Here is a 21,900-nt window from a genome sequence, read left to right as displayed (position 1 = left end):
AATGAGCCAAATTAATAGACAAAAGGATGAACTAAATTGGCGAGATAACACTGTGACATAGTCACATCACATGACGCGTATACCCCACGTGTCTTTAAGCTTGTCGCAACGGCTCCAAATCCCCAAGCTCTAAAAGCAAATCACCATGGGCCTCCAACGGTCCAATGTGACAATAATCCACCCGGATCTGGGCATCGGAGGTGCCGAGCGCCTAATAATCGACGTCGCCCTAGCCCTTCAGAACCGAGGCCACCGTGTAACGATCTACACCTCCCACCGCGATAAGGCGCACTGCTTCGACGAGGCGCGCGATGGCACGCTGGACGTCCGCGTGCGCGGAAACACCCTCTTCCCCGCCCATATCTGCGGCCGACTTCACATCCTCATGGCTGCGCTGCGGCAGCTACATCTTACCGTGTCACTACTAGGTGAGCTTGAGACGAGGGGGACAGCTACTACAACCACCGAGGAGGACCGAGACGATATCTTCATTGTGGACCAGTTGCCAGCCTGCGTGCCGTTTTTGAAGTCGTTCGCCCGCCCGCGCCATTCCCGACGGCAGCGCATTCTGTTCTATTGTCATTTCCCGGATCAATTGCTCGCCCGCCGAGATGAGGGCGGTTCGCTTCTTCGCTTGGCGAAGGTGCTGTACCGGTTCCCGTTTGATTGGTTTGAAGGCTGGGCGATGAGCGCATCAGATCGGGTTGTTGCAAATTCCAAGTTCTCCCGCGGGGTCGTGCGTGATGTCTTTGGCTCGGACCGATTGGGTGATGTGGAGGTTGTCTATCCGTGTGTCGATATGGATTCCGGGGTATCGATGCCTGAGAAAGCGGATGAAGACCCCCTCTGGGGCGGGAAGAAGATCCTGCTCAGCATCAATCGCTTCGAGCGTAAGAAGGATATGGCGTTGGCGATTCGCGCTTATAATGGACTAGGAGCGGAGAGGAGGAAAGGGACGCGGCTGGTGATTGCTGGTAAGGATTTCTGCAGGAATTTGCAATTTGTATAGATTCTAACGTGGTATCTTGCAGGCGGTTACGACAATCGTGTCCACGAGAATGTTCATTACCACCAAGAGCTGGATGAGCTCGCGACCAGTCTCGGGTTGAAAACCGCAACCTCCAAGACAGTCGTATCTGCACTTTCAATCCCCGACGACATTGATGTCCTCTTCCTTCTTTCTGTTCCAACCGCATTCAAAGATACCCTTTTGGCGCAATCGAAGCTCCTTCTCTACACACCAATCAACGAACACTTTGGTATTGTGCCCGTTGAAGCAATGCGCGTTGGTCTCCCAGTACTAGCATCTAATACTGGTGGTCCACTGGAGACGATTGTCGAGGGCGAAACGGGCTGGCTCCGGGATGCTCACGCAGATGAAGAGTGGACTGCTGTAATGGACAAAGTGCTATACGGATTGAATCAGGAGGATCTTCAACGCATGGCTCTTGCTGGCAAGAACAGGGCGCAGCAGGAATTCTCACTCACCGCGATGGGCGATAGGCTAGAAGAAGAGATCCTTACCATGCTTAAAGGTGAAAGAAGACCATTCAATGGGTGGCAGCAGGTCTTTGTCATTCTCACTCTGGTTGGGGCTGTTCTTGCAGTGATGGCTGCAGTTTTACTTCGAGCGCTATAGTCCATAGTCAGACATTAAATCAGTGTACTTTACATTAATCTACTCCCTCAAAAGTCACACCACTTCCCCCATCTCTCGCACTGAACATTGTCTACCCCAACTTCACCACACATACCAGTCACATGACCTCGTGTTTTGTTCGCGGTGACGTCGCGTCCCCCTCTATCAATTGATCATTATCCTTAATCGCCGGCCCTGGTGGCATTGGGATCTCCCAACATGCCCGAAATAATAGATCTCCTATCCTCCGATCCTCCTCATCCACCAAAGTCCCAGCCCCCAAATGTGCAACAGCCAGCCGAACTCCCGTCGCGACGTCCACCCCACCAGCTCAACACGATTTCGTCAGACCCGTTCGACACATCCCTGTTCGACTATGAAGATGTCTTCGACAAGCCTGCGAAGAAACGGCGAGTGAGCGATGAAGACACTTCATCTCTGCGAAAAAGTACCACGCCAAACGAACCTCGAGCTTCAGCTTCTGCGGCGGAGCCCTGGTTCTCGATCTCAGATGATGACTTTGATCTGCCGCCAGCAAAAGCCGCGGCGGAGAAGAACCCATTACGGTCGCATGTTGAAGAGTCGGATCCAATTGTATTTACCTCTTCGGCCCCGGCTCCTTTGCCAAAGCCTTCATCGCGGAAACCGAATCTTTCAACCCGGGATATTATTGCGCTTGACGATGACGTATTGTCGGACCCCATGAAACCCCCATCCCCGAGTTTGCGTGGGCGTAGCGATGTCGATGAATTCAGCGATCCGATTGCTCTCCCGGAGTTTTCTGACCTACTGAAGAAACCGACTGTCTCGAATCCTATTTTCTCCGAGTCCACTGCTCGTCTATTATCCCGCCTTAGCGAGGAGCATACTTCGGGCGCCAAAACAAAGTCAGGTACTCGAAAACAGAAAGATGCCAGCTTGAAATCTACGGCTGGAGAGGTCCTCTCCGACGACGACATTGATGAGCCAGTAGCACCGCGGAAGACAACAAAGAAGACAAGCAAGGCTACTACTGCTGACAAGGAAGCAAAAGCCAAAGCACGCGAAAAGGCAAAGCTGCAGCGAGAACGAGAACGCGAGCTCGAGAAGGAGCGCAAGCTGAGGCTCAAAGAGGAAAAAGCGAAAGAGAAACAACGAGCTGCCGATATCGCGAGCGTCAACAAGCTAAAAGTGAACAAAAAGGATTCTACACCAGAGATGATTATCGACATGGCCACATCCCTCGAGGACAGCAGCGTCGGCACTCAAACCGTCGAGTTCATGAAACGACTCGGCGTCCAACACACATTCTTCACAAGCGCAATCCCCAACATAGTCAAATGGCGTCGCAAAATGAATGCCACGTACAACAAAACCCTACGCCACTGGGAACCCTGTCCATCCTTCATCCAAAACGAAGACCACGTGCTGTGTCTGCTACCAGCGCAAGAGTTCATCAACATGATAACTCCACCAGCAGACGACGAGGACCAAGAAAGAGACACTCTAGAAATCCACGTCCTCCGAATGAAAAGCGCCTACCCGGACTGCAAACCCATCTACCTAATTGAAGGTCTGACGGCTCTAATGCGCAAAAACACAAACGCACGCAACAGAGCCTTCCAAGCCGAAGTTCTCCGCCAACTCGCCAAAACAACCGCACCAGAAGAACAAGCCACAGCTCGCAGGGCCCGGAAAAAGAAAAAGCCCGACGCCACGCCCCTCGTCGACGACGAGACTGTCGAAGATGCTCTGCTCGAACTCCAGGTCACGCATTCCTGTCTTATCCACCACACGACTACGCCAGCCGATTCAGCGGAGTGGATTAAAAATTTCACCGAACATATCTCGACAGTCCCGTACCGCCGTGAACGACAGGAAGCCCACAATGCTGCTTTCTGTATGGATACCGGACAGGTGAAAACCGGCGCCGATAAGCAGGATACTTTTATCAAGATGATTCAGGAGGTCAATCGCGTGACGGCTCCTATGGCTTACGGGATTGCGAGCAAGTATCCCAGTGTTGTGGATTTGACTCGTGGAATGCGGATGCATGGCGCTATGATGCTGGAGGATATCAAGGTAGGTTTTTCTTTTCGATTTCTATACTGGGTTTGTTTTGTATCTGTTCTGGCTTTACTTTTGTTGATGTCGGAGTCTGAATCTCTTGCTGACTGCATTCCATAAGAAATCCGCGAACAAAAACGGCTCCCTGACGAATGCGCGCATCGGTCCTGCTGCTAGTAGGCGGCTGTACAAAGTGTTCACTGGACTCGATCCGAGTTCGACGGACATTTAGGTTTGTTTTTGTTCTTAATTTTGGTTATGATTGCCATTTTTAGCCCAGCTACCGCAGAGCGTAGCTTTGCATTCTGGATATTGCATCCATTTGGCGCGTCGTGTTACCTTTTGGTTACTTGTCCGAGTAGTTGGGCTTCTAATACCCTTCCTGTCTCCGGCTGGAGAATTGGATATTGTACTGCAAAGGAGATAGATTTCCTGTTGGCTTATGGGGCATCGACTGGATGGTTGGTACAAAGTAGTCCAAGCAAGTAGTCTTCCAACTGAAATCACAGCGATTGCCTCTTCTTTCCCTGTACAAATATCGTATTCGAACATCCATGTGTGATAGAAACCGAAATAATGAAAACTGCCTAGCTATATGCAAATGCTAAACCAAATCCATGTATGGAACCAAACCCATTAACGCCCATATGAAACGCAGATATCAAAAAGATCAGATCATCTTAGAAGCAAATACCAATCAACTAAACAACAACGCCCCTCCTCTTCCACCCCCTCCAAGCAGCCAACCAAACCAAAACAGCAACCCAAACACTAACCGTGCAGCCGACAGCCCAGAACCCATAGCAACGCCATCCACGGCACTGACCATCAGACAAGCCGCCGTCACCGCGATCTACGGCATTCTGATAAGCGGCCGAGTAGACAATACCCCAGAGCGCGGCACCAGCCGCGGGCATCATGGCAACGATACCCCAGTTCGTGGCGAAGTTCTCGACGCCCCAGACGACAGAGATGATGATAGGCGCGAGGGAGAAAGCGCCGCCGTACCCAAAGCCAATCAGCGCGGTCGTCAGGTTGAAGATGCCTGGGTATGCTAGTGGGAGAGGGGAGGCGAGGAGGAGGTAGCCCAGGGAGAGGAGGAAAGCTGAGGGGATGAGGAAGGTCATGCGGGATAGAGTGAGGCGGGAGGATGAAGGGGATGTGGGGTGTGTGTGTCGGGCTCCTTCGGGAATTGGAGGGAAGAGGTGTATTGCTGGTGGTGCGAAGAAGTCGGAAAGTGAGCCTGTTAGGAGGCGGGCGATGGTCGAGGTTAGGGCTATGGTTGTGACGTGGGTTGACGGGGATCCGGCTGGAGGTGATGCGTCTGTGGGATATGATTGAGGTGTGAGGGTTGGGATGATTGTACCCAACTGTTTTGGACAGGTTAGTTATATGTGGTGTTGGCTTTTTTGGGCGAACTCACGTTGTTGATGTACGATTCACCGGGCCCGGTGACCAAGAAAAAGCCTGCGGCCAGCCACCACATGGTGTGGTCTTGGAGGAAGACGCGGGTTTCATAGTTGAGCAGCCAGTTCTTCTTCCGGCGCTCTTCTTCTTCGCGTTCCTTCTCTAGTCTTTGTTGCTCGCGCTCTTCATCGGACAGGGCTGACTGCTCCTCGTCAAAGGCACCAGAGAACGTGCCGTACTCAACCGCTTGTCTGATTTCATTCCGAGGCTGGAAGAAATCACTCTCCTCCAGCAGTCCACTGCGCTCTAGCTCTTCAACCGTCTCATCAATATACTTGTCATCATCCTCCACGATGCGCAATGCAAAGGTACCGATGATCCCAATTCCCAGCAACAGCAGGGCCAGAAAGACGAAGTATTTGTAAACGTCGAGATCGCCATGACTCCCATCCTCGAGCCGTTCATAGAACAGATACGTCCCGAGCTGGCTCTGCCACATACCACTGAGACCAAACGCGGCAATAGGAACAGCAAGCATAATACCCTTGTGCTTTCCCCTGCCGAAGTTCTTGGCACATGTCGCAACGGCTGCTAGGTACATGCAGCTAGTCCCCATACCAATGGAGATAAACGCCACGATCATCACCCAAAACGGCCATCCAGACCCGCCCGCAGCAACAGGCGGGCCGCTTTTATACGTGAATGCAGCGAGGAGATACCCGACGCCAAAAACCAGTCCCGAGAACATAGCCAGTGGTGACGGGCTGTACCGATCACACAGGTAGCCGAACAAGGGCACGGGAAGGTACATTGCGATTTCCGCGGCAATGGAAACGGCATTGACCTGCAGCTGCGAGTAATGCAGTCGGGTAAGGAGTAGATGACCATACAAAGAGAAAGCAGTGATACTGCCAGCTCCCAAACTTCAAGACACCAATATAAGTCAGCTTCTAGGGCCTAATTCAGATCTTGTCGTAAATATGACAGTAGAGAGGAGGATTTCCATACCAAGTAACAACACCCCAGCCAAAGCTAAGCACTCGCGTAACCTCCTTCTGCATCTTCTGTCTGTCCCGCTCGACAATCTCCTCGACGACATCGCTCAATAGCCCATCATCACTCCGAGGGAGTCCGTCATTACCGGAGCTCCGTGAATGTCGGCGTGATCGCTCTGCGCTTCGGTCGGCTGTATCTTGTTCTGCATCGATATCCTGGAGGAGCGGGCGATTTGCGTCGAAATCGCGCTTATCGATTGTCATGGTGCTTCTCCGCACCGGCTGAGGTAGGCTGTGGAACCGACTATTTGCTGAGGGGCGGGATGAGTAGGTTGGTATAGATAGGTATGAGAGGCGGAAAGGCGTTTGAGATCGAAGTATGGGGGTTCACGATTTGGCGGATCTGATATGCTGAGCCCAATCGTCCGTATGATGGAGCTTCAAGGGCGGGGAGCGGTGTCAGCTGGGTGGATTCCGAGGTTGTGTTGTTCAATGCCCGCTACGTCATTGGAATGCGGCTTTTGACCATAAAGACTAATGTCCACTGTGGCACTATTGAGATACAAGATAATGTATATGTTTCCCAAAAGGCATAGCCGTCAAGGCAAGCTGAGGGGGAAGAGCGGAGAGAGTGGAGAGAGTTGGAGTCATTTCACGTGACTCATTACAGTATCCTACCTATAACCTTGATGACGTGACTAGAAAGGGATACATTGTGAAATAGTGGAAATGAAGGGGATTTCGCCATCTAGAGATGAAAATAGGATATTCATGTACAGGTAAGATCATAGGATAACAACCCATGCAGGAGACAGACCGAAAAAAAAAGGATTTGGAGACATTGGGGGGTATTATCAATATCAATAAAACAAGACCGAGAAAGGAAACTGATACACGCCCAAGAAGAAAGACAAGGCTCTCGTGAGACAAAACGAAAAAAGCAAAAACTAAACGCAAAAATAAAAACCTCAAACGACTCTAAATGCATCCAAGCGTTGACGGGGATCATAGAAGCGCCCATTGAAGGGCCGGGTCGTTATTTCGTAGTGTCGATCAGGTGGGATCAGGCACTGGTGCATATGAATGCTGGCATTCCGATTTGGAAGGGTCTATCCTCCGAACGCCACGTATCGGCAGTGGGCCGACATGATGAAAACAAAACAAAAAAGCAAAAGGCGAAAAGGAGGGGAAAAGGAACTAGAAACTGACTTCGCCCGCGTCTGTTTCCATCATGCTCTCATCCCAGTACTGAGCAGAAGGTCTCTCACGAGCCGCAGGTTGAGAGCCCAAAGCGATGGCTTCACCTTCACCGCGTTCCACAAATTCGTCCAGACTGACCTCTTTCATGATCCGCTGGAAATACATACGGAGTGTACGAAGGCCACGCAGGTATCCACGATCAATGTCGTGTGGGGTGTGAGGCGGGCATGGTGTATCTGGAGGAAGTTCGTCCTCGCCAGTAACGCAATTAGCGAAGTCAACGATCTTCAGTTGAACGTTCAGTTTGCTCTGGCCGTCTTCGGAGGCTCCATGTTTGAGTGGTGTCGCTTCGCCAGAACGAGGTGGCCCCTGCTGGGGTTGATATTGCGGTTCTCCGTCATAAAGAATCAAGAGACTGCTAGCATAGAGGCGGTAGCGCTCCAGCCGTCGAATCATGTGCTCTAACAAAGCTAATTTCTCCAGAATAACGGGGATCTTTTTGGCAACACTGGCATAGCTAAGGCCGTCGTAAAGGAACCGAGTGAGCGCATCCTGGAACTCACGACCAGATTTCAAATCTCGTCCGAAATACTTGTCTTCAAAGATGTACTCCTGCTTCTTGACGTTCCAAGCCTGCATTCCACAAAGCCGCACACCAAGCTGCTGCGACGTAGTGGACTGGCATTTCCGTCGCTGAGATTTCTTCTTCTTCTCGTTCGCCTCGATACCATACTGTCGAGTGCCCATCTTCAAATCCAGCACGCATGGTTTATTCATACCAGCTGTTAGATCCTCAAGGAGGAGGAAGAACTGCACTCTTTCGTCCTTTCTCAGCTGTGCCTCTTTGGGGTTGCTGGGCAAGACGGTGTTGACGGGTGCTTGTGGTCTGAAGCGGGATGGATCGGAAGTTCTACCAGGAGCAAAACCTTCAGTTGGGCGGTAACCATTGGCCGAGTTACTTTCCGATACTGGTGAAACTGACCGTTTCGCAGTGGAAGAAGTATTTGACATTGAGGTATCGGCTTCCATGGCGAAAATCTCATCCTCTTTGTCAGCGCCATAATCGTCGTCATCGAAGAACATGAGCTCTCCATTATTGCGAGAGTCCATGCTGCCACGTCTCCGGAGACCACTCCCAGAGTGCCGCCGTCTTGTGTGAGGAGCCCGAGAAAGCGAACTCGCTCGGTTAGGCTCCTCTTCGGTCCGGATCTTCTCTAGGCGGTTCTGATTGGCGTCTAGGGCAGTCGAAGCCGACGATGAAAGAGCGGGGCCTTCACTAGGCGGCGTCTTTATGTCAATCGCGTCTGTCTTCAGAGCTTCGATCGGCCCAGGGACTGGTCGTCGATTGCTAGCTGTATGGTCTTCTGACAGGTTCTCTCGGCGGTGGCCGGTGGCGGGCATGTCGGAATTGGCTCTTGGCAGATGGACATGACCACGAGCACGCCGTCTGTGATGGTGAATGGCTGGAGGGCTGAATACCTCGCGGAGAACCTGCTCCTGAAGCTTGAGATTGACGGTCGTGGCGCCCCAGATCTTAGCCCGCTTGCTCAAAGCCGATGTATCTGACTCCGCTGACATACCCCTAAGGCCGTCAACGGACCGTGCGCGGTTTATTGAAGCATCTGCTGTCCGTGGTCGCTGCTGGTGGGTAAAAAGATCCGCAGGAATTATGTGGCGATTGTTCTCCAGAATGACCTTGGGGATGACACCTGTGACTTGGGACTGGCTAAAAATCCGCTGTGGTTCTTGCGGTTCTGCCGCCTCGTGAAGCTGAGAGCTGACCGCAGAGGTTCCATTGGCGGGTGGCGCCTCTGGAAGTATTCCATCGGCAGTATCAATCTGATCCTTACGCTTGGATGTCTTCGAGAAGGTGACATTCAGCACTCCGATGTATCTGACCAGAATATTAGTATTTGTTACACTGATAACAGTCTGCTTTCCATAGAATTGATTTTACATACTTTGGAAGAAACACCAACATATCTGGGTGCCTCAGTTCAATGCGTTCGTAGAACTCATTCTCCCGGTTGTTTAGCTGCTTGCATACAGCGCGTCTGGAAAATCGGAAAACAGTTGTGTGCCCACCAACCTGATGTCGATAGGGCTTCAATTCCACGGCACCGAGAGGCCCCGGTGGCGGAGGTTTGGGCCGAGACAGAAGACGGGAACGCTGGGTCGGCGTGGCAGTCGGGGTTTCTGTTTCGTCGGCAGATTGTAAACTTTCATCTGCTGATTGAGCTTCGACTTCAGATTCGTAGATTGAATCACTGTATTCAGAGATGGTACTCAAGGGCTTGTCTGGCACGTTCTCTCGTGGAGAATGGATATCGCCAGAAAGGATCTTACTTTCATTCTTAGATCGAAAGGATATATCCACATGGCTGATTTCCTTTTCGGGAGAATGGCTACGCTCAGAGGGTACTAACATCAGCTCGTGACCTTTCTCCGCAGCCGACAGCTGACCTGGCTGCACATCATCGGGAAAATTTTGTAGCCCATCAACCTCATCAGGCACTGTACGCTCGTGGGGGAAGTAAACGGCAGAAGAGATCTGCTCATTCTCCTCCTCCTCAACCGCAAATTGCCCTGATTCGCGCTCTTCTTCCTCGAAAGAGTCGGACGGAGATACCTCGGCATGAAGATTCTTCTGGAAGTAGTCACGGCTGCGCTCTGAATATTGAGTAGGAATGCTTTTTGAGAAAGAAGACCCATGTCTACCGCCAGGTGTGAGATGAAAGTTTCGGATCTCCTCTAGCAAGCTGCGAGGCAACGCTGTTGGGCGACGCTTGGATGGCTCATCATCATGTATGGTCTGGGGGGTCTCAGACGGAGGAGGAGGTTGAATAGACGGAGCGTCACCAAGTGCGGAGAGCGATATGCTTTTACGAAGCAAAGTTTCGTCTGAACGATGCGATTCTTGTTCATAATCCATTATGCGATCCCTCGACTGCAACGTCTCATCTTGTGGTCGGCCGCGATCCTCCCGTCGTTTGCGATCCGGTGAAGAAGCTGTGTTTTCTTTGAAAAGGCCCAGGTAATGGCTAGACTTACGGCTGCGCACATTAGAAGCCGGCTCCGCGTTTGTCAAATTGGCTTCAATTGAGCTGTCCACTCGGCCACGCCGACCTCTGCTGGGGCTGCGTTCAAGCGCCGTAGGGGTCTGAGGGGCTTCTTCTTTTGGACTGTAGGATAAGAGATCCCGACTGACCTGAGGGCCCTCGCCAGAAGATGAGATGGTCAAAGGATGGGAGGTGCGAGAGACATCATCTAGAGGCGGGAAGAGATTCCGTTCAGGTAAAGTGCCTTGAAACCAACTGGGTTTCGTACCTGCGTTATCCGATGCCACCTTGTACCGCTGAGATTCTAGATGAGCCTGCCCCGTCTCTACCTCTGTTTTCTTTGGGTCAGTCGGCGAGGTCGATGCGCGCAGGAGAGACAAGCGGGGGAGATCGGTGGATGAAAAGAGGGTAGAGGAACGCAATGGAGAGTTTCTGTGGACGTCAACTTCCATGCGGGAAGGGTCGACGTTAAAACGGTGGGGAGAGACCTTGGAGAATGCACTTGGAGACACGGATGCATCATCGAGGCTAGGGATCAAGTTGACCTGGCGTTCATTGCCCAAGGTCTTTTCGGGGGGTAATTGTGGGGTATTGGCGGCGCTATCTGAGGGAAGGTAATGAGTAGCGAAAATACTGTCACGTTCTGACAGCTGAGGTCTGTGGACAATATCCGAGTGCGCGGTATTCTCCGGAGGCGTGGTTGCGGTCCTTTTTAGAGGGAATAATCGGGAGGCGGGCTGAGACCAGGAATGGGCGGTGGGGGATTCAGCGCGCGACGGTGAAGGAACCTCCCCAGACCCCTGAGACAGATGGGACTGTAAGTGGTGACGTGGGCTAACCTCATGGGTATTGGAGCAATCATGTTGGGCAGGTGTAGCAGGTGTCACCAGGGGACTAGGCAAGGTATCTTCGGGAACGGACGGCGAGTTTGACATGGGGATGACATTGGTCAAGCGCAGGACGGGATGGTATGGAAACGGAAACCGGAGTGGTTGGAGCGTAAGTTTAAAAAAAGAGGATTTTAAGACTAAGTGAGATGCCTAGAACTGGAAGAAAAGATAGGCCGTCAGAAGAACCTTGGGAATTCTATGGGGGGGATATTCAAGGGAAGGGAGTGGGGAAGGAGTTTGTGGGCACGTTGGGGCACAGAGAGATCTTACAGGCTAGCAAAAAGCCGCAAATCGGTCGGAATGCCGGGGAAGCAAAAGAGTCAAGGGGAGTAAGGGAAAAGGGAATTTGATGGAGCGAAGTTTGAGGAGCCCTTGGATCGTCACCGCCCTTGAGTGGATCCGATTTTCAGGGAAATAGAAAAGATGAAAAAAAGATTTAAAAAAAAAAGATAAAAAGGAGATATTGAAGATTTGTTGAAAATAGAGATGAAGAGAGAGACGAGAGAAGAGAAGAGAAGGAAGAGAAAGAGAGAAAGAGAATTTGTGTGATAAAACAAGTTTGAGCGGGGGGAGTTTGCCTCTTTCTTCACTTGCCTAGGTATTCTACGACAGCTTCTACATAATGTAGTCTATTGTGCAACGTCTTACAGAGCTTTCTCCGATGAATCTTTTCTATATTGTAAGGGGGATAATAATCCAGATGTCATGTATTGGATGGGATAAATACCGAGTACCTATTAGAGATATCATAATGGATATTATAGGTTCCTTACCTAAAGATTCATTGAGATAACTATTCCATTCGATAAATTCAATTTGATATCTTCATTTTGATTATCTTGCATGATCTGCCAATCATCTGCCTCAATTCATAGTGTGCAGCCATGTCGATCGCTAATAGGTGTCGGGGGTTTCAACTGGTCACATCTTAATATCTTAATATCTTTCTACGGGTAAGGTAGTCATCTTAAGAATTTAACATAATATTAATACTTAATAATAGTTTAATCCGGGGTTAAGCTCCCAGGCTAAAACGACGAGGCTAAAGCGACCAAGGCTTATATATCTTCAGAAACCAAAACAACTAGTTAAAACAGCTGAAACAGCTGAAACAACTGAAGCCAAATTAATTGCCCCCCACTTTGGAAAGCCACGAAACGGACCTTATCTTGAGGGGAAGACATCTGGAGAGATGTACATAGCACACAGCACATATTCAAGAGTAGGCTAGGATTAAAATTCCTAAAGCTGCTGCCTGCTTACCTAGGTAGTGTCCTTTTTTTTTTTTTTCCCTTTCCCTAAAATGTTGTCCACGGGTAATCTCATAGTGACTTAACTAGTAAATATATGTGAGTAACTAGTTAGTAGAAATGTAACTAACTACCTACAACATAGGTAGGTATACTCCGTAACTCCCGAGGTCCCTTTAATCGGTGACGGTACGGAGTAAATACCCAGGTACGCAAAAGAGTTTAGCGTGTCTATTCGGGTTTAGCGCCTACCGGCGCATTACTATCGTCGTTCAACAATTCATCGCCGCTTCAACTTCTAACTGTTTTTCGCCCTTCTACTCTTTCTTTCTCCGTTCTCCATGTACGCTTTGCGAGTGAGGCATTTTTGCCATTGATCCGGATCACCGAGCAAAAAGGGATATATTAGTTAGGGTGTTTACCCTCGTCATCTGAGTCGTATATTCCATACAGAAGTTAAGCAACAGGCTTTCTGGCTAGCTCTCTAAGCGGCGACTGGGAAATCGAAGAAGCGATCTCGCGGATATCTTGAGACACAAATTCTTCGACTTCGTCGTTCATGCGCCCCCAAAGATAGAACTTATTGCCAGACAGGAAAATTGTGTGCCACCCGTCATCATCCTCCATAACCGGCTGTCCTGGTTGGAGACCATAGGATCGAGCAATTATTTTGACCTTCGGAGTCGGCGCCTGTCCACTCTTCCCGGTAATGAGGACTTGATGGGTTCGAGGTCCAGCCAGGGGGAACGGTAAACTTTTTATGACCAAAAACAAGAGGAGTCAGCCTATACTTACTGGTGGCAGAGCGGAGGTTTCCGTAGGTGACGTAACAGGCGAGACCGCCACAGAACGTGGAGTAGAGATTCTGGAGGGAGGCATTATCGCAGCAGTGGACAGATTTTCAGGAGCCCGCTTGTCGGGACTGTCAGTTGGTGAAGGGATGGATGATTGAGATTCCAACCTTAGAAGGTTAAGGGCGGCGCGCATACAATTAGGTGAAAAGACCACATTCTCCAGAAGCCACGGCCAATCGTGATATTTTCACACCCCTTTTTACTCCGTACACATTTAAAAACCATGTTAAAAAGCTTGCACATATAAGGATAAAATGTTACCAGACAGAAATGGTAAATATAAGAAACCAACCTTGGAAGCTATTCCCTTAAAACCAACAGCGCTTAAGTGTGATTGTGATGGGATAAAAGTGATTGGGAGCCGAGCGGGTCGTAACCCAACCAGAGCCCTCAGCGAGGTGAAGAAGATGCATTAGGGGCCAAGGGAGAACTGGGATTGTCCTTTTTCAACGAACCAGCTTCCGTAGAAGAAAAAAAGAAAGAAAAAAAGAGAGGAGAGATCCCCGCCAGAGGACTTTTGTACTCCCCGCTTGACCTATGGCCTCTCGACTTAGTTTAATGCCTTCCATGCGCCTGCTTTCACACTCAGAGGCCTATTGGCACTTACACCTTATACACCCCGTTTTCCACTGTCCTTTCGCAAGTTCTCCTTTTCCTGCCCATGTTGATCCCCGTGGGTAAGCCGTTGAGTCGCGTGTCATACAGTTTCCCACTTCAATTATCTACCACCTACCTTATGAACTAAATCTACTATTTACCCTTGAGAAGATTTCGGGCAGAGTTACACCCATCTACTTGAGGGAAGGTTTATGAGCGAACCTACTCTCTTAACGTCAAAATGGGTCGCTTGAACGTGGATACTACAGTTGGAGGAAATCACCAGAGATATTCATTTATGGAAACACCACTCGAAATGCACCCATCATCTCACCAAAAGGACCTATCATCACCTCCCCCAGCGGACCAGACTACGCCCCCGCAGCATCATGCAGGAGAAGAACTCCCGAAAGAGCGACAGCGACCATGGTCATATGCACCGAGTGAGAAAGAGCAATTTCAGAATCAGGGAATAATCCCAGACTATGCCAACTGTCCGCCGCTCGAGCAGCACCCAGCCAATTATGCGCCTTTGGTACAAAGCCAGCAACAGCAGCATCAGCAACAACAGCAGCAACAACTACAGCCACAGTATAACACTCCGATTTCTCCTCAGACGTACGCAATCGCGCCCGAGCACCACCAGCATGCCGCTCAAGTTTATGCCCAACCCTATACAACCCAGCCATATACAAATATAGCCGAACAACAAAGTCGCACAATATCTCCTCAGGCATATGGGAGCCACTCGTACACAAATATACCAGAACAACAGCAGCACCAATGGCACCAACAGATCGGCATGACCATATCACCCCAGTATGCGAACATACCCAAAGCACAGCACAACACCCCGATGTCTCCCAACTCATACGCGAGTCATCCGTATGCGACACAGTCCTACACCCACATCCCAGACCAACAGCGCGGCATCGAACAACCCCAGCAATATACCTCGTATACCGAACCCCCCCGTTCGCCGCCCAACTCACCAGGACCACTGCCGGTGAAGGTAAATCTCGAAGCTCCAACGCGAAGCGAAACCCTTCCCATTGCCCCGGACGAAAATCCCTTACAGTCACCCAAGTCGCCGTATTTCCCTCCACCAACCAGAGCGACAACGTCGCACGCTCCCCAACCAGATGACTTAGGCGCATACCACCAGCCCGGCCAAACCACCCATCCAAACCAGGAGATAAAGGGGGGAGGCTGGAGCAACGGACTGTGCGAGTTTTCGAATTTCGGAATCTGCTGTCTGGGACTGTTGTGTCCGTGCATTTTGTATGGGAGGACACAACACCGACTGTCGATGAAATCGAGAAAGGAGGACCCGACCAATATGCTTGGGTATGAGACATGCAACGGATCATGCACGGCGATGGGACTGCTATGCGGATGTCAATGTAAGTCCAAGTTCCACTCCAACGTCAAGTCCGTTCCAAGTTTGAATGAGATTCGCGACGTCGCGACCGAACAATTCCGAAAAAGCAACATTCTAAAACCATCAATAGGGCTACTGGCTACGGTCCAACACACCAGAACCAGAAAAACATATGGTATCCAGGGTAGTATTGCATCGGATTGTGTGCGCGCAACATGCTGTACATGCTGCACATTGATTCAGGATGAGAAGGAGATACAGAAGCGTGAGGAATATCGCTCTCGTGCGGCGACGGAACGGGGGGCGACTCTGCTCTCGCCGTATACCACTCCCGGGCCGATGTCGTATGGTCCGCCGAGATAATACACTGTGTCTAGCGAGGAGCACGGCTGGATAGCATGTGTTTTGTATACATGTATATAGTTTATGCATTGTGATGTAATAGCGTTTATCATATGATACGTCTTGTGGTTGATCTAGGGAGTCCGGAGTACTCCGTGGCTTGTCAGGTTTGCTAATCTACACATGTACGGTGTAGGTGTGAGGGAAAGGCTAACTTTCAAAATCAAGGCTGTTACGTAAATCCATTACTCTCGTTAATGTTATATGGAGGTGAAATGTGATCTATCATATTGTCACTGTCACCTTGGGACTTTTGTAAACCATACCGTCTTAACACGATGCAGGACTCGAATATTTGATATCATATGTCTGGCCACCCTAATCTAGCTTCCCACCTAACAAGACTATTGTATAAGACAGGGGAACTACGTATCTGAACGAATTGGAATCTTTTGTCTGTGGATGGGGAGCAATACCATTTTGTTCCTTTTGCCTTTGTCATTCGTTATCTACGACAAGGAAGTCATGATCGCTTTGTTAACATCTTTTAGATCTTTACCAGAAGGAAAAGAGAATGGAGACAAAGAATCCAAACAGTGCTATTGTCTCTTGTCTCAATTAGGTTGTTCTCAGCCAACCGACAAAGTCATTGACTCAGTACAACCAGGAGTACCGCAGGCATGAAAGAATCGAATAACCAGCCCGAAGAGAAACGTCTAGCCGGAAAACAAAGGCTTCTATGGTATCTTTCTTTCTCTACTGAGAGGCCTTCAATGCATGGCTACGTGAACAGTAACCGGAAACCATAAATAGCTCTTAACCCAGCACTTTCCCGAGTAAGTCGATCGAGCAAACTACGTCCAAACCTCTAGAACAAGGTCCGCACTCTCTCTTCCGTTCAGTCTACTCGATCACACTTCATTAACAAGAAAGCCTAGGTAAGACCCAACCCCAGCATCCTGCTTATACGCGAGTTACATCCCCAGCAAAAGGATGCCTAACCCCGAGCCAGCACACTCACCGTATCAGAAAAGCTTCCAAAAGGAATGCCGCATCTTTGCAAAAGAAGCAGAGGCTCTAGCTGATTATGCCAGACAATACCCGGAAGACCACGAACCCAAGCAGAACTCCGATATCCATAGAGGGCTTATAAGTCTATGGTCTCAAATAGCGCGAGTGAAAGATACCGGACTCGATATGGTTGCAGAAACCCCGAGATGTTCTCTCGTTCTCGAGGAACGCAGCTATTGGTTCATCCGGGATCTGGCAGACCAGACCGAGTTCGAAGATGAGTGCGATGAAGTAGAGGCCCGTCTAGAAAGTCTGGCAATAAAGGTTGAAGGTTATGAGATAGAGAACCTTTGGCTTGCTGGATTCCTTGAGTCGATGGCTTTACATGTCCAGGATAGATTTCACGTATAGATGGTTACCAATAGAAATGAGATAGGCGTTTTCTTCTAGAAATTGCGTGTAAACTTGTAGTATTCCTCTTCGTGGATCCAGCCACGGTTACATGTACAAAGAACGTACCACGGGGTATGAACATCAAAGACATTAGCAGGTCTACGTGTGGTGTCGAGAGGTTAGGAGGAGACTATATAAGGAGGACGCTGGCATATTTAGCGGAATGGTTGACGGCAAGGATAAATCCCCCAGACCTTGAGCTCATCAATCTCCTTTCGAATAGGAGGAAATCAGTCTGCGAGCTTGGCAGAGAACTGCTGGAGGTTGCCTTGGGTCTCGGCAGGTAGAGTATTCGCGAACTCCAACGCCACTCCCCTTAGGCCCTGTAGGAGAGACATCGCCTGTGCCTCCGATCTGTCCTCTGCACTCATATTGACTCCCACCCAAACGGTTTATGGAGCCTCCGGTGGGCGACACGGTATGCCTCCGGGAAGAGCAAGGAACTGTATATGGCTCCTGTGAAGAAGAGGAAGAAGGAATGAAAGAGGAGAAGGGATCTGGTGGGTTCTTATAGGAAATAATATGGGCAAAAAAGACACCTAAAAGACACCTAAAAGACACCTAAAAGACATCTGAAAGACATCTGAAAAGGACCCCGTAAAGGACATCGGAGTGCTATATTTACAGGATAATCATAGTCACGCCTAGTGCCCCCGCAACAGCCAAACCCCCGATAATCCCACCAAATCCATCCAAAGTAGACGCTCGGCTACCGAGCCTGTACGCAGCGTTCGACGTAGAAGCAGCAGTTCCCGTAGCCTTAGAGCTAACAGTGCCAGTTCCAGCCTCAACCCCAGTAGAGCTAACACTGGTAGACCCACCCGTAACCCCAGCTGCCTCCAGATCAGACCGATGATGCACCATAGTAACCATAGGAACAAAAGACATAGCAGTCAAAACATGCTCGACTCCAGCAGGGAAAGACGTCGACGAGGTCGACGTAGTAGCGCTCACAAATGAGTTCACATCGTAGGTGTTTGTCTCCGTGACTCCGGAATACACCTGTGTCCTGGTTACCTTCTCCCAGCTGTAATCACTGTCTACGTAGACCTCGCAGCCGACACTGGGCTTGTAGGTTGGGACTTGACCGATACATTGGCCGAGACCATTTGGTGTCATGGAGCTAGAGGATGAATTAGCCCAAGGTTCCAAGGTTGTTGTAAAGAAGGTGAGCTGACTTACCTCGGACAGCAAAGCGCCAGGGTCTGACTCGGCTCCAACAAACTCGCCAAAAGTGTCACAGGCTCCTCATAAGACGGGATCTTTTTTACCGACGTGGTCAAGAAGCCCGAGGTGCTCAGCGACTTGCCATCGCGCGCAGCCATACCGATCGTTTCCCAGCCGGAAGGGCAGTACAATCCCGGCGAGTAGTATCCGACAGAAGCGACCCATTTTTTCTCATCGTACCAAGTTGCCGACGTGGTCGTACCAGGCGGCATACAGTCCCAGTCGCTCGTTGATGTAGGACAGCCGACTTGGAATTGGACTAGGGTCCTATCATCATTGACCCAGGCGAGAGAGAGCCGATCCGTGGCGGTACAGCTGGATGCGGGGGTGAATGTTGTTGTCATGGGGCCATAGTTTTCGAAGGTCCAGTATCCGCCGGCGACAGATGCGGTAGTCATGATCGCGAAAGTTATCTAGGCATGCAGTCGCGATGTCTTCCGAGATCCAAGCAGGAAAGAAATGGTCTCTCAAGAAGGAAGATTCGTGCAGCCAGCGCGCATTTTAGTGCAGGGTCCTGTGGCAAGCCACAGTTGGGTTGTTAAATTACCATCACTAGTACTCCGTAGTGCTCTTGAAATGATCGAATGAGGCTTAGAATGCTTAGCTTTCAGTGGATAATCAGCTCCGTTCGTCTCGCTAGCCAGGCGAATTGCCGGTCCGGCCGGCTTGGCAAGGACCGAGCCAACTTCGATCTTAAGGCTATCGCTCGCTTAGGTTAGTGGTGTCTTACATGTTATGGTGTAGAGGGAATGCGTTCATGCCCCTGACTTTATTTGACTTCACTCGAACCCGGTCACACCCGCAAAGTTGAAATGATAGTCATCGTGCAGTTCAAGCCTTCATTGTTACATCACTATATAGAGTTTTGATCCAGCCCTAATATAACATACATCGATCTAAATCCTGTATAATTATTCATGACCATACCAACTCACCTGGCAACACTACATTCATCGCTAGTACATCCATGGCCACCAGTTCGGACGATTCGGTGATTGATGATGATGAGATCGATGATTATAAGGAAGACATCGAAGATAACAACTGCCTTCTATGCGGAGTGCATTGCGAAATATTTTACTCCAAAACTGTGAGGCCAACACGTCCCACTGTTTTGTTCGGTGAAGATAGGTGGAAACACCGCAGAAAAGCCAAAGCAGAACATGTGATGGTCCCATCAAAGGAAGTTGAAGAGGGATATTTCCCGAAGTACCCCTTCACGTGGTCATCCATGTGTCGAGCCAGTGAGTGTCATAAAAGCGTCCTAGGTCCGCAGTCTATCCTAACCGACACAGTAATCAAACAGCCTAGTATTACCAAGTACTTCCTAAGCGGCATCACTACGATTGAATCCGTGCATTTTTCTCGTCCTTACGTGATTCCAAAAGACCCCAACGTGGCCCGAATCGGTGGGAAAACAGGTAATCTCCAGTATGACGATACTTTCATTCCGTTCCATGCAGCAGACATCGAAAGACAACCGAGTAATTTCCAAGGCGAAAATATCGGATTTATTGTTCACGCGCACTGCTGGGTTCTTTTCAACTACATCATACCCACGGCATTGGTTGAAAAGAAGCTGGATAAATTCATTCGTGCTGGCCGAAAATACTGGCGCAACAATAGGTTATGGGGAATTTCCGATTGGGAGCAAAAATTATGGAAGGCCGGGCATGGCCGTACTCATAATCAAGGGTTCGAGTTCGGCTGTGATATCTACAAGAATCCTCTCATAGTGCCCGAGGTTCAAAAAGTAGTTGACAACGCATGGAAGACCAAGAAGGAATACAAGCCACCCCGTTGCAGCCGCGTACCGTTGGAAGTTGCGACTATGATCGCTGAATGGACTTGCCCTATTGACTACACGCCGGCTGATGTGAAGAATACACGAATTATGCTTTCGGCATGGCAGTGGACATTGCCTGATAGCTTTTGGAAGGTGCGACTAAAAGAGGAGTTATTCGTTGAACTGGACTCACTCAGGGAGTCGAACTATTCAATCGATTGGCAGGCCTTACGGCTTGATTTGATGGCCCTTGTTTCTGATCGGGAATGGTACGTTTCCAGCGGCTTGCCGAATCGTGAGCGAGTGACTGGATTTATGACTGCTATTAAGTCTAATTTCCTGAAAATAGCCTGAGGATGGGGAAGATTTGCTGCAGAAGGTATTGCTATATCGCTACATGTCAAATGAATTGCTATTTTGGTATACCTGATTTTGATCTCTCTTTATAAACCGGACTAAGCTACATTTCGTATAAGTGTAGACTGGCAGCTCTGGATGGGGATCTAGTCATGGGATGTTCATTAAAGAAATGTACTGGGTACTCATCACAAGGCAGGATTCCCCGCGTAGTGCTAGGTACAGGATACTTATGTATACTAAGGCATCATAAACCCAGCCATTTTGAAAGCCAAGCAATGCCTTCACTCCAAGCGGAGATGTTTATTGTCCACACCGTTAGTACAGTGCGCCCAAACTGTTAATAGTGGACTATAGGGGTCCAACTGTCCAAAGTACTAAGACGCCAAGATAGCCAAATCGCATCCCCGCCCAAACACACGCACATGACCCGCATGGATGTCAAAGCTCTGGGGAGTCCTTCGAGAGGGGTGTTCTCCTTTGCTTTTGCCTAAATGTGCTCTCTTGATTCCCGAGCTTCACATGCTTCACAAGCTGCACCATAAACCCAACATGCGCGGTCTCGATGAAAGCACCGAAGCTCTTTTGCGTACTGGCCAAAAGGCCCAGGAGCAAGTGAGACATGCCTGGGATGGCTTCATAAACTTTGCGGCGCGGGATAATGTCCTCGAGGTTGCTTTGGGCTTGATGTTAGTTCTCCTTTTGCATAACAACCTAACCACCCTGTTAACATCTAGATCCCGCTTATAAAGTATAGCCAATGCGTTCACCAAAGTCGTCACATCATTCGTAACAGACATGGTTCTGCCGATTGTCTCTCTGCTGCCATTTTTGAACCGAAACATGGATCAAAAATTCGCCGTTCTCTCCAAGGGCCCAAATTTCGACCAGCAGAATGGGTATAATACCCTCCTTCAAGCGAGAGAAGATGGAGCACTGGTTCTGGCTTATGGGTGTGTAGACTCCTACTTCAGCTACTCGAGTTCCTTTGGTCAGTTTTAATATAGATGGATGCAGGGCGTTTATGGAGACCGCTCTTAACTTCCTGGGCGTCAGCCTTACTCTGTACGCGGTCGGACATTTATACATGCTTATCTTCCAGGACAAAATCATTAAGCCTACTGTCCGCTGTCCATACTGCAAGCAGTATATCAGTGAATCGGTAAGTGGTTTGATCCCGATATGTGTTTCGCCCTGGCTAATTGTTCAAAGGCGCTTCGATGTCGCCATTGCTCCACATGGCAAGACGGAAGGGAAGATAAACCTCGGAGTGATAAAAGTTCTCGCGAAGAACTGGCTAACGCCGAGTCAAGTGTTGTTGCGGGAATTCCCTAGGAGGTACATGTGTGTCAAATGACGGAGGACTTTTCCGAAATATATATTGATTTGCTGCAGATGAATTGGGA

The 21,900-nt window shown here is 49.7% G+C and overlaps 10 protein-coding genes across 10 annotated transcripts; 6 read left to right on the top strand and 4 right to left on the bottom strand.

Annotated features, from left to right (window-relative positions):
* Positions 1-145: 145 nt before the first annotated feature.
* N7525_007262 (GDP-Man:Man(1)GlcNAc(2)-PP-dolichol alpha-1,3-mannosyltransferase) lies at positions 146-1,639 on the top strand (the record flags this gene model as incomplete). Its single annotated transcript, XM_002567791.1, has 2 exons — positions 146-974; positions 1,032-1,639. The coding sequence occupies 2 exons, from the start codon at positions 146-148 to the stop codon at positions 1,637-1,639; spliced, it is 1,437 nt and encodes a 478-aa protein (XP_002567837.1).
* A 219-nt stretch (positions 1,640-1,858) lies between these two features.
* Positions 1,859-3,917, top strand: N7525_007261 (uncharacterized protein; the record flags this gene model as incomplete). Its single annotated transcript, XM_061213962.1, has 2 exons — positions 1,859-3,700; positions 3,807-3,917. 2 exons carry the CDS (start codon positions 1,859-1,861, stop codon positions 3,915-3,917), a joined length of 1,953 nt encoding a protein of 650 aa, XP_061068393.1.
* A 469-nt stretch (positions 3,918-4,386) lies between these two features.
* Positions 4,387-6,351, bottom strand: N7525_007260 (MFS transporter; the record flags this gene model as incomplete). The annotated part of the gene is made up of 3 exons (XM_002567789.2): positions 4,387-5,055; positions 5,109-6,015; positions 6,101-6,351. The coding sequence occupies 3 exons, from the start codon at positions 6,349-6,351 to the stop codon at positions 4,387-4,389; spliced, it is 1,827 nt and encodes a 608-aa protein (XP_002567835.2).
* Positions 6,352-7,284: 933 nt separating this feature from the next.
* N7525_007259 (inositol polyphosphate kinase KCS1) lies at positions 7,285-11,281 on the bottom strand (the record flags this gene model as incomplete). Its single annotated transcript, XM_002567788.1, has 2 exons — positions 7,285-9,181; positions 9,249-11,281. 2 exons carry the CDS (start codon positions 11,279-11,281, stop codon positions 7,285-7,287), a joined length of 3,930 nt encoding a protein of 1,309 aa, XP_002567834.1.
* A 1,661-nt stretch (positions 11,282-12,942) lies between these two features.
* Positions 12,943-13,365, bottom strand: N7525_007258 (uncharacterized protein; the record flags this gene model as incomplete). Its single annotated transcript, XM_061213961.1, has 2 exons — positions 12,943-13,185; positions 13,282-13,365. 2 exons carry the CDS (start codon positions 13,363-13,365, stop codon positions 12,943-12,945), a joined length of 327 nt encoding a protein of 108 aa, XP_061068392.1.
* An 813-nt stretch (positions 13,366-14,178) lies between these two features.
* N7525_007257 (DUF614 domain protein) lies at positions 14,179-15,681 on the top strand (the record flags this gene model as incomplete). Its single annotated transcript, XM_061213960.1, has 1 exon — positions 14,179-15,681. The coding sequence occupies one exon, from the start codon at positions 14,179-14,181 to the stop codon at positions 15,679-15,681; it is 1,503 nt and encodes a 500-aa protein (XP_061068391.1).
* Positions 15,682-16,653: 972 nt separating this feature from the next.
* N7525_007256 (uncharacterized protein) lies at positions 16,654-17,082 on the top strand (the record flags this gene model as incomplete). Its single annotated transcript, XM_002567785.1, has 1 exon — positions 16,654-17,082. The coding sequence occupies one exon, from the start codon at positions 16,654-16,656 to the stop codon at positions 17,080-17,082; it is 429 nt and encodes a 142-aa protein (XP_002567831.1).
* A 663-nt stretch (positions 17,083-17,745) lies between these two features.
* N7525_007255 (uncharacterized protein) lies at positions 17,746-18,749 on the bottom strand (the record flags this gene model as incomplete). Its single annotated transcript, XM_002567784.1, has 2 exons — positions 17,746-18,247; positions 18,307-18,749. The coding sequence occupies 2 exons, from the start codon at positions 18,747-18,749 to the stop codon at positions 17,746-17,748; spliced, it is 945 nt and encodes a 314-aa protein (XP_002567830.1).
* Positions 18,750-19,318: 569 nt separating this feature from the next.
* On the top strand, positions 19,319-20,491 carry N7525_007254 (uncharacterized protein; the record flags this gene model as incomplete). The annotated part of the gene is made up of 1 exon (XM_002567783.1): positions 19,319-20,491. One exon carries the CDS (start codon positions 19,319-19,321, stop codon positions 20,489-20,491), a length of 1,173 nt encoding a protein of 390 aa, XP_002567829.1.
* A 555-nt stretch (positions 20,492-21,046) lies between these two features.
* N7525_007253 (uncharacterized protein) lies at positions 21,047-21,829 on the top strand (the record flags this gene model as incomplete). Its single annotated transcript, XM_002567782.1, has 4 exons — positions 21,047-21,183; positions 21,247-21,447; positions 21,512-21,656; positions 21,707-21,829. 4 exons carry the CDS (start codon positions 21,047-21,049, stop codon positions 21,827-21,829), a joined length of 606 nt encoding a protein of 201 aa, XP_002567828.1.
* Positions 21,830-21,900: the final 71 nt, after the last annotated feature.

The sequence above is a fragment of the Penicillium rubens genome (genome assembly GCF_028828025.1).
Source record: "Penicillium rubens strain IBT 27055 chromosome Unknown utg000003l_segment0_segment0, whole genome shotgun sequence".
NCBI classification, from domain to species: domain Eukaryota; kingdom Fungi; phylum Ascomycota; class Eurotiomycetes; order Eurotiales; family Aspergillaceae; genus Penicillium; species Penicillium rubens.
This window is presented reverse-complemented; position numbering and strand designations above follow the sequence as displayed.